The following is a 12,167-nucleotide window of genomic DNA, read 5'->3' as shown; positions in this document are numbered from 1 at the left end:
TACGCGAAAACGAGCACACAGGGAACAATACGCGATTCTATCCGCGACAGAAATTGCCCGAAACACGTTTGTTCGAGTGGTTTTCCTGTCGAGAAACATCGCGCCATCCAGGAATCTGTTACTGCTATTGATACAATATGCGTTACCACGTTTCATCTCGCCGAGAAATCATTCTTATTTTTTAATTCAGTACATCTGGAGGCGATAGACGTATTAGTCATATGACTGAGGTGTGAACATATGGTAGATCGTTATGTGTTGTGGTCCACGTATTGTGTACTATAAGAGTTGAGGTCTCTGCACGTTGAATTTACGATGCGTTGAATTCATAGTGCGTTGACTTCTCTACACGCTGAGTTCTCTACGCGTTGAGTTCTCCACGCGTTGGGTTCCCCACGCGTTGAGTTACCCATGCGTTGACTTCTCTACGCGCTGAGTTCTCTACGCGTTGAGTTCTCCACGCGTTGGGTTCCCCACGCGTTGAGTTCCCCATGCGTTGAGTTCTCCCAGCGTTGTGTTCCCTACGCGTCGAGTTCTCCACGCGTCGAGTTCCCCACGCGTTGAGTTCCCCACGCGTTGAGTTCCCCACGCGTTGAGTACCCTATGCGTTGAGTTCTCCACGCGTTGAGTTCCCTACGCGTTGAGTTCTCCACGCGTTGAGTTCCCTACGCGTCAAGTTCTCCACACGTTGAGTACCCTATGCGTTGAGTTCTCCACGCGTTGAGTTCCCTACGCGTTGAGTTCTCCACGCGTTGAGTTCTCCACGCGTTGAGTTCCCTACGCGTCAAGTTCTCCACACGTTGAGTTCCCCACGCGTCAAGTTCTCCACGCGTTGAGTTCCCCACGCGTTGAGTACCCCATGCGTTGAGTTCTCCACGCGTTGAGTTCCTCTCGCGTTGAATTCCCCATGCCTTGAGTTCTCCGTGCGCTGAGTTCCCTATGGGTGGAGTTCTCCAAGCGTTGAATTCCTCACACATCATACCTTCGACCCATTGAATATCTCACACATAAATTCTCCATATTGTGTTCTCCACGCATCGATTTTTCTGTGAATTGCATTCTCAGCACATTGTCTTCTTCAAATATTATACTTCCCTTCCTTTTCTTCTTAATTTCTTACATTTCCAAATCCTTAAATCTCTAAACCCCTCAAGGTATTCTCAAATTTCCAACTTCCTGTAATTGTCAAATTAGATTCAAGATTACAAATGAAAGCGAATGTGACGCTAATACGTAGAGAAAGAAGGAAAGCTGTCCGTTATATATCACGAATATTCATCTTGAAAATTAACGAACGCAGAGTGGCGTCTCGTTAGCGTGCAGGAAAATCTTTCCTGTGGTCGGAAAGGAAATATCCTTATCTTTTTCCCTTATTCTCCGTGTCTCCTTCTGGTCCGTCGCTTCTGGACCGCGAAGTATTTCCCGTTTTATTCTCATCCTTTTTTTTCTCGTTTCAGTCGCTCGAACGCTCACAAAGCGTGTCATTAGTATAACTTTTTTACGGCGGCCGGAACAAGTTGAAACGATGCGAATCGGATTTTTCTATCCGGTTAAAATAATGAAATTCCACGCGAACGAGGCACGTACTTTGCGATCGCGATCCTCGACGTACTTTCTGAATGATTACTATTGTTAGTGAGACCGTACTTTCCAGCAGCGCTGGTTCAGTATTCCTCTTTGAGCTCGGAGTGAATACTTACCTCTTAATGTTCTTTTAATTCACCCAAATTTCCCTTATCGGGATTACGGATTACAAATATTCTATCTACGTCCATGTCTTATTCTTTCATTTCAGGAAACGTCTTCTGTATGCATTTTCTTTTAGAGACAGATTCTTGACTGCTTTATTCCGCTGTTCCATTATTTCGGATATTCTACTGTTTTACTTCTTTTATTATTTTATCATTATCATTTATTCTTTTACCATATTATTATTGTCATTTATTCTTTTACTATTTCATCATTTTACTGTTCTATTTTATTTTCCACTATACTTTGTACCACGAAAATAATTGCTCTATTAGCTCCTCGAGTGTTGCTTAACAATCTCCTGCATTATACAACGCACATTAAGTTCGAGAAAGCGAACCCTATTGAACTGTTACAGCAACCCTAATAAAATATTCCACACTCGGAAACATTAACCATGAACGATTGACGGTTATGAAACCATGAATTATCGATCGAGCACAGGACACGCACGCCTGATTCTCCACCCCATAGCGCTTCTCACCCCCCTCTCCACAGCCATGCTCGATTAGCAACGTGATCGCTCGATCGATCCTTCGCGACCATCTTCGTACTCCAAGAAGAGTGCGTCTTCAATCGGTTCACTTCCACTTGTCAATTTCTTAGACACAACTCTTTAAGTCCAATTACCTCCACTTTACTTCTTTGCTATTTTCTGACGTTTATGCTCTTGGAGAATACTTTCAAGGTTAGATAACTTTGACAATTAATACGTCCAAAAATAATTTATTTTATACAAGAGTATTTAGTATGTACATACATGATCTTTGATGAATTTAAAGACGAGTTAAACATACTCATGTGTGTGTATGTTTACGTATGTACACTCACATGTATGTGTGACTATCTAACATTTCATTGTTATTTATAATGGGTTAAATAACTTTAACGATTAATATGTTCAGAAAGAATTGATCATATATATGAGTACCTAGTATGTACATATGTGATCTTTGATGAATGTAGAGACAAGTTAAACATACTCGTGTGTGTATGTTCACGTATGTACACACACATGTATGTGTGACTATCTAACATTTCATTGTTACTTATATTAGGTTAAATAACTTTAACAATTAATATGTTCAGAAAGAATTGATCATATGCATGAGTACCTAGTATGTACATACGTGATCTTTGATGAATTTAAAGACGAGTTAAACATACTCGTGTGTGTATGTTTACGTATTTACACTCACATGTATGTGTGACTATCTAACATTTCATTGTTATTTATATTGGGTTAAATAACTTTAACAATTAATATGCTCAGAAAGAATTGATCATATATATGAGTACCTAGTATGTACATACGTGATCTTTGATGAATTTAAAGACAAGTTAAACATACTCATGTGTGTATGTTTACGTATGTACACACACATGTATGTGTGACTATCTAACATTTCATTGTTACTTATATTAGGTTAAATAACTTTAACAATTAATATGTTCAGAAAGAATTTATCATATACATGAGTACCTAGTATGTACATACGTGATCTTTGATGAATTAAAGGACCTCATATATCTGTCAAGAACTACCTAACATTTCATTGTATTTTATATTAAGATAAATTTCAGTGAGGACCATAATAAATGTCACGATAAATTATATATATTGAACCACATTAACCTAACGCGATTAGCAAAATCAAAGGTGTCAGTAAATGGTCTTTGTTTAGTTGTGGCGCCCCTGTGACAAGCGACATTTTCATCGTCCGTTGAGCGACAACGTTCGAGAAAAGATTAATCACCGGCGCGTTAAAATGAATTTTTTTCCTAAAATATGTGCCATCGCGGCACGCGGGGCCCCGTATAACCGTTATAAAGTTCGTTTATTGGCACCCTTCCCCGTGGACACCCGGCCGCTGTGCAGTGGCCGTGTTCGCTCGTTACGCCGCTCGACTTTTCCGCGATAAGTCATCAGGTTGACAAGTAATATTTTTATCGTTTCTGAGAGTGACATTGTTCGAAGGATGATTAATCGTTCGTCGTCCAGGGATACGAGAGAGTACGAGAGATTGTTATCCGCGAATGAAAAAACACTCGAACGCGTTTCGGATCGCGTTTTAATCACGACTCGACAAAGCTACGTCGACGTGTTTCGCGATTTTCCCGAACGACAGAGGTTCCAGATTACCGGATGTTGAAAAACGAACTTTCAAAAGCCGGATTCGAAATGCAGCGGAAAAAAAATATGGGAAATTCACGTGTCCGCGGATTTCCAATTAGCCCTTTCGTTCTGTGACAGTCGTAAACGTTACTCGAGGCGCGATAGCCGCGTATCGATCGCAGAGAAACATTATGAATAATTTACGAGTTACTTCCAAGCAATGTTCTGAGAAAAAAAAAGGTTCTAACTTAACATTCTCGATAAGTGAACTATTTATGTGTACGTAAACGTACATGTTCTTGCGATTAATGTTTTAGCTGCTTAGAACGATTATGGTTGTTCGCCACGAGACCATTAAAAGTGACAGGCATGCAATGTATATTTAAAACTGACAACCGAGTGTAGAAACTTTTTAATTTACTTGTTGCAGGGGAATCTTGCAGCAAGGCAGAAAAAATTACGACGCGGCGATCCTCAGCTACCAGCGAGCGATCCAATATCGGCCATCGCTAGCCCGTAAGTACTCCATTATTCTATTAGAAATGTAGAAATTTTCTGATAGACATACATATACACCAGACCTGTAATTTGAGGCAATAACTGGAGACTGCAATAATATAGAAATATTATTCGAGTATGATTGAATCTAAAAAGTTCAGAGTACACGGATTGAAAAAATTCAGAAATATGTTGGAAGCCTTTCGACTTCCATTCCGATGTATTACATGAAAATCAACGTTTATTTTACTCGGAACTGAAATTAACGAAACGTAGTTCAAACGCAGTCGGCGTGCGCCATTAATGAACCGCGGTCGCAAGTTATTGCAGTTCATTAGGGCAGTGAACCGGTGGTCCTCGCGTGAAAAATAGAACGACCCTTTCGAAAGGACCGCTGGGTACGCTAAATACCGCTTTCATTTTGGTACATTGCACAACTTTTTTAACTTTATCACATAAATAATTCATTACTGATCGTTAATGATCGTTCTCGACTCATGACTCAGTTTAGATTAGAGGATCGAATAATTTTAGACAGTATATGATATTAAATACATATTGAGATGCAACAACTATACTCGTCGTAACCACACAGACCTAGCTGATTGAATTTCGAAGTTTCCGGAAGCTGGTTGCTTCAACGAACTGACGCGTTTCCGATACAGCAAGTGCTTGATTAAATGATCCAAGACCTCTCTCCCCTACTCTATTTACGAAGCTCACGTTGTTCCTGGGAACTAAGTTGAAACGCCTGCGAAACAGTTCTGACTAAACACTTGAAATCAATCTTCCTTGAAGTCTTCCCTTTATCCCATATCATTCTCCAACTAATTTTACACCGGGAAAATGATCAGCGATATAACATTCTCGGGTAATCCTTTACTCTTGTCTGCTTAGTCCTCTATCATCTTCTTTATGCACCTATCATACTGCCAGTATAGATCAAACTTAAAAAGTGAAGAAATTATAAGTAGACTGAACATGTTCGTATCTTCTGAAGCACCCTGTAGTATTAGTTTATGTAACTGCAAGATCTCCATGTATTATGTCTTCATTTAGTAGAAGAAAATTTATCAAACTTAAAAAATGAAGAAATTATAGTTGTTTTAAACATGTTTATATTTTTTGAATCACCCTGTAGTATTGATCTATGTAACTGCAAGATCTCCATGTATTATGTCTTCATTTAGTAGAAGAAAATTAATCAAACTTAAAAAATGAAGAAATTATAGTTGTTTTGAACATGTTCATATCTTTTGTATCACCCTGTAGTATTGGTCTATGTAACTGCAAGATCTCCATGTATTATGTCCTCATTTAGTATAAGACAATTAATCAAACTTAAAAAAATGAAGAAATTATAGTTGTTTTGAACATGTTCATATTTTTTGAATCACGCTGTAGTATTCGTGTGTGTACCTGCAAGAATTCCATATATAATATCTTATCATTTAGCAGCAGCAAAGTAGTTAACCTTAAAATCTAATACAACTGTGATTATTATTGATACGTTCACAACTTTTGAATCACCCTATATAATCGGTATAAATTGACAGACCATCAAATCTTAATTTAGTAGAAGAAAAGTAGTCAAACTTAAGATATGAAGAAATTATAACTATTTTAAACATGTTCATATCTTCTGTATCACCCTGTAGTATTGCTGTATCTAACTGCAAGAACTCCATATATAATATCTTATCGTTGAGCAGCAGCAAAGTAGCTAACCTTAAAATCTAATACAACTGTGATTATTATTGATACGTTCACAATTTTTGAATCACCCTATATAATCGATATAAATTGACAGACCATCAAATCTTAATTTAGTAGAAGAAAAGTAGTTAATCTTAAAATATAAAGAAATTGTAATTATTTCGAACATGTTCATATCTTCTGTATCGCCCTGTAGTATTAGGACATGCAACTGCAAGATCTCTACGTATAACATCTTATCATTTACCAGCAGTAAAGTAGTTAAACTTAAAAACTAACGAAACTGTGATATTGCTACGTTCACGACTTTTGAACCACCCTGTATAATCGACCTAAATTGAAAGACTTCCACATATTAGATCTTACCAGAAGAAAAATAGTCAAACTTAAAATACAAAGAAATTATAATTATATTGAACATATTCGTATCTTTTGAATCACTCTGTACAATAAATATAAATTGAAAAACCTTCAAATCTTACCATCTAACCACTCGAAAACTACAGAAGTTACTAATCCTGACTCACCCAAAAGAAGTCAAATTGAATGAAACAACCCCCAAAAATCTCGTTCACCCGGAAACGTCCCCCGTAAATCGAACTTAAACCGATCATCGATTCCTGACGATGCCATAAACTTAGCGCGGTGGCTGTCGACGAAGCAGCGGTGTCGGACGCGAAAATAAATATCCGACCAGGTGGAAAGCGGAAAATAAGATCAATATCGCGGCACGCCGGACTATTTGCTCGGTAATGAACCGTTCCCAGAACGGTCCAAGTAAATCGTCGTACGTGGATCGTACGGTCCACGTGACAAACGACGCTCGTTCTTCTGTACGTTCCCCTCTGACCCCTTCTTTATCCTTTGGTCGAACCGTTCGCTCTCCCGGACAAAAGGTGGCTCGTTAAGGAGCTCAACCGATTCCTGGCTCCACGCTGCGGTCACGCCTACCACGTGTACGTCAATTTTCCGCCATCTAGCAAAAAAATCGACGCTAATAGCCGCGGTTATTGTCCTCCGAGGAAAGGTCGGGAAAACGCCAGGTGAAGCTCGGTTCAAGGGTTGTTACCCGCCATTTTTGCTCCTCTGACGTAACTGACTCATGGAGTTATATTTTCTTGTATTTTGGGACTTTACAAATTTACACTTGGGTATTTTCAGGTTTGAGGATGTAGGAAGTTTAGAAAGGGGTAGGATTTACGATATAGCAAGGTTGTAAATTGAATCTTCGAAAAATCGATTTCAAAACAATTCTTCCAAAAAATTTGAAAAGAACAAAAAAGGATAAAATCCCAAAACGTGAATATCTGTAAGTAGTTTTAACGCTCGACTCGCTGAATATGAGAATTTCAGCTGGGACAGCGAGTGCGTTAAACACGTTTCGCAGGATATCAACCCTCGGCAGTCCCGCGATACGGTTTTCGACGCTCGCATAGTTCTCGTTTCGAGCCGGGTCGCTTTTTGCCGAAAATAAATCACGGTTTCCCGGGTCGTGTTAAAAAAAAGAATAAAACACGGGGACACGAACGTGCGTCGTTTTTAAGCGGGACGAGGGATGATGACACACGACGCGCCGGTTATACTCAGCCGTGCATTATTTTTACGCGAGGGAAAAGCCGCTTTATCAATGCTGTTTACACGGTGAATTTTCGCGGAACAATTATAATGCAATTCCGTGAAGCAAAATATGTTGGAAAGCCGACGAGAACATTTCGTTGTCCGCACGCTTCGAGCTCGGCACGCATTTGCATCCATAAGCGGACTAGTTTCGCGCATATAAAGCAACCTCGTCCGCCAAGAATACCAACTCGAGGTTGACTGGATTTGATCTTCTACCTCGGACTGATTATCTTTCTTCCTCTCGTTTTATCCGTTTAACCCGCGTTTCGATACTACCGCAGCCAAGCAACGATATATATTAACCCTTCAGATTACTGCCGTGCTTTGCGTACACCATCAATCTGCCAGAACTGCATTCGATGAAAACAACTGATAGAAAGACTCGAATATTTGTTCCACGTAGACGTATCGCTGTGATCGATGAATATATGCATTGTACATATGTACATGTACATATGTGTACATATGTCTTACACACACGGGTTTAAGAAATAAGTCCATACAGAATTTTGTTGTTTAGAGTACTGCGATTATGGCATGTAGAAATATGAGCTGGCAATTTAAAACGATTAATGGTATGGTTGGATTTGAACCCTCCTGTGAGGGGTTAATAAGGGTTAATAGGGGATGATTCAGATACATGTTACTCATTACAATGAAATTATGCAGGACGCTTCGTACGTATTTATAATAGTAGGTACATATGATTTTAAGTCTCGACAGTGAACTTTAGTAAATGATATTAAAATTTGAGAGGACCTATCCTAATGTCATCTTTAGAATCCCATCCCAGTGTCATCACTGTGCAATGTATTAGTAATGCTTACCTTCGGACAACGAAATCCATGTTTTATATTCTCAAGGGCTTGTGTAATGTCCCCACGCGTCGAATATTCACGAGAATTCCTACGCGCAGAATCCCAACGCGTCCTATCTTCGCGCGTCAACCCTCACGCGTCGGTTTACCACGCGCCAAAACTCTACCTCCAGAACTACTATGCGCCGAATCTCCAACGTTTTGAATTCTCTCGCGCCAAAACTCCAAATACTGAAACTTGTATTGTAGAAACCCTATGCGTGGACCTTTAACGTGTTGAATTTTCACGCGCTGGATTACCACCTGCTGAATATGCATGTGTAGGATTTCCACGCGTGGAATCTCTATGTGTAGAATTTCCACGCGTTGCATTCTCACTTGGTGAATATGTATGCGTGGAATTTCGACGCGCTGAATTCTGACGCAGGGAATCTCCACGCGTAGAAATTTGCACGCGTGGAATTCCTACGCATCAAATTTCCACGCATTAAAATTTGGCGCGTGGAATTCCTACGCATCAAACTTCCACGCGTTGAAATTTGGCGCGTGGAATTCTACGCGTAGAAATTACCACGCGTGGAAATTTGGCGCGTGGAATTCCTATGCATCAAATTTCCACGCGTTAAAATTTGGCGCGTGGAATTCCACGCGTAGAAATTTGCACGCGTGGAATTCCTACGCATCAAATTACTACGCATTAAAATTTGGCGCGTGGAATTCCTATGCATCGAATTTCCACGCGTTAAAATTTGGCGCGTGGAATTTTGGTGCGTGGAAATTTGACGCGTGAAAATTTGATATGTAGAAATTCTACGCGTAGAGTTTCCATGCGCCAAATTTCCACGCATCAAATTTCTACGCGTAGAATTCCTACGCGCCAAAATTCCACGCGCCATATTTCCACGTGTCAAATTTCTACGCGCCAAAATTCCACGCGTCAAAATTCCACGCCCCAAATTTCCACGCGCCAAATTTCAACGCGCCAAAATTCCACGCACCATATTTCCACGCGTCATATTTCTACGCGCCAAAATTCCACGTGGCTAATTTCTACGCGCCCTAAACTCCATTCGTCAAATTTCCACGCGTCGTATTTCTATACATAGAATATTCACGCGCCAAATTCTCATATGTAGAATTTCCACGCGGCAAATTTCAATGCGTTGAATCTCTATCTGTAAATTTTCCACGCGCCGAATTCCCGCGCATCAAATTCCCGTGCTGATCTGTAGAATTTCCACGCGTCGAATTTTCCCGCAGCAAATTTATACGGGCCACATTCACACGTGTCAAATTTCACTCATCAAATTTCGAAGCATTGTATCACAATGAATCGAATCTCCAAGGATAGAATTGCTACGCGGCAAATCTCCACAATTTCATGGCGTATTGAAACTCGTACCACGTACATTTCCATAAACTTTCACGATCGGATTATCAGATTCCTGTCGATTTTAATCTCGGCAAAAAAATTCGAAATTGTATCCTCTCAAGTACTACACAGTTTAAAATTCAAAGTTTCCATAACGCTGAAGTCCGACTGGCGAATTTTACGACGCCGATAAAATAGCTGATCGCTTAAATTACGTTCGTGAAACTCGTCGAAACTTTTAATACACGCCAGATGAACGTCGTATAACGCATGCCTTTTCGATGGTCGTTTTCTGCGGAAGCGGGTCGATCTATAAGCTATTTATCTCCTCTCTCATCTACTCGAGCCAGCTTGGTTACTCGAGCTTATTTTTTTTTCTCCGCTTCCTTTTAGCCGGCAGAGAATTTATTCGAACTCGCGAGAATACGGTCGGGCTGATAGAACGACGTGGAAAAAAAGGAAAGTTTCTCCCTTCGGTATCGAAGCTTACGGGACGCCACTGATAACGCGTCCCTCCGCCGAACTATTTATCTGAAATAGGAAAGTTTCGCGGGAACTACCCCGTGGCAACAAATTCGATCACGGCTCGACGAGTTAGGGAGCTTTCGAAAACGAATCACGGTACCTTAATCGACCGCCGAATTCTTCTAACCCGCGATGTATTAAATTTTACCCCGGCTATTAACTTTGCTGCGTACCTACGTTTATGATTAAAATTATGACATATAATTAAAATTCAAATTTTGCGTAAATGCAGAGGTTGATACTGAACTTTAATAAAAATATAATTGATTCGAAGCGAAAGTGGGCATAGATAATTGGTAGAATTAAAATAAAAATTATAATTAGTATCACTTGAAATAGCGTTGTTATTAAATTTGAAATGGAAGGTATAATTAAAAAACGTACAATTAGTAATATATTTAAATTAAAATGCGAACTAAATTTAGTAAAAAGCCTTGTAGCCAGGGCTGTAAATTAAGGGGTTGATTCGAATCTCAACCGTTCTTTCTCCGAATTCGAGGCAGGATTTTAAACGGGTAGCATTCGCATGTTATCGTAATCAAATATTGACGCTCGATGTGCGAACGGGGCGAACAATTAATTAATAATCGCACCAGTCGGACAAATAGAAACGTCTGCGTTCGAAATTGGTACTCTTGTTACCGGTCGGTTTATCTGAATACTGTTTAAACGGGTACATAGGATTGTTTGGTTTAAAGAAACGCGTTAATGGGATCGAGCGTTGTTTGGATCGTTAATTGCTGGAATAATAGCGTGCATAAGGCTCGTTCTACTCGAACCGCGTAAATATTTAACTACCATTAACGATGAATGAAAGTTTCACGTGAAAATGAAGAATCGGGTATGCGATACGCTACTGAATTACCTGTCGTTATTCTCTGTTCACGTGTTACGATATTTTTTACGCTATTTGATTGACTTCAAGCTCGACCATTTTACGGATCTCCGAGTCGAAGGTACGGTTGACTCTCGATATATTGCCGCGGTGTTACACTGTCGAGCACTCTACTGGTTTGTTCAATATTGGGACGCACTGGTGACGCACACTGCAGTTTATTTGTGTTACACTGACACATAGGTAGTTATAGGTGCAGTCTCGATATATTGCCGCGATGTTACATTGTCGAGTACTCTACTGGTTTGTTCAATATTGGAACGCACTGGTGACGCACACTGCAGTTTATTTGTGTTACACTGACGCATAGGTAGTCGTAGATGCAGTCTCGATATATTGCTGCGGTGTTACACTGTCGAGCACTCTACTGGTTTGTTGAAGATTGGGACGCACGCATGACGCACACTGTAGTTCATTAATGTTACACTGACACATAGGTAGTTATAGGTACAGTCTCGATATATTGCCGCGATGTTACATTGTCGAGTACTCTACTGGTTTGTTCAATACTGGGACGCACTCATGACGCACACTCTAGTTCATTAATGTTACACTGACGCATAGGTAGTCGTAGGTACAGTCTCGATATATTGCCGCGGTGTTACACTGTCGAGCACTCTACTGGTTTGTTCAATATTGGGACGCACTGGTGACGCACACTGCAGTTTATTTGTGTTACACTGACACATAGGTAGTTATAGGTGCAGTCTCGATATATTGCCGCGATGTTACATTGTCGAGTACTCTACTGGTTTGTTCAATATTGGAACGCACTGGTGACGCACACTGCAGTTTATTTGTGTTACACTGACGCATAGGTAGTCGTAGATGCAGTCTCGATATATTGCTGCGGTGTTAC

At 40.2% G+C, this 12,167-nt stretch overlaps 1 protein-coding gene across 1 annotated transcript in view; it reads left to right on the top strand.

The window, feature by feature from the left end:
- The window catches only part of Tmtc2 (Transmembrane O-mannosyltransferase targeting cadherins 2), a 214,820-nt gene that overhangs the window by 149,218 nt on the left and 53,435 nt on the right, over positions 1–12,167 (top strand). The window contains exon 6 of the mRNA XM_003699369.3: positions 4,296–4,381. Coding sequence (XP_003699417.1) covers positions 4,296–4,381 — 86 coding nt within the window. The remainder of the gene's footprint in view (positions 1–4,295; positions 4,382–12,167) is intronic.

The sequence above is a fragment of the Megachile rotundata genome, chromosome 7 (genome assembly GCF_050947335.1).
Source record: "Megachile rotundata isolate GNS110a chromosome 7, iyMegRotu1, whole genome shotgun sequence".
In the NCBI taxonomy this organism is placed as follows: domain Eukaryota; kingdom Metazoa; phylum Arthropoda; class Insecta; order Hymenoptera; family Megachilidae; genus Megachile; species Megachile rotundata.
The sequence above is the reverse complement of the archived record's forward strand: the minus strand, read 5'-3'. Positions and strand labels throughout refer to the sequence as shown.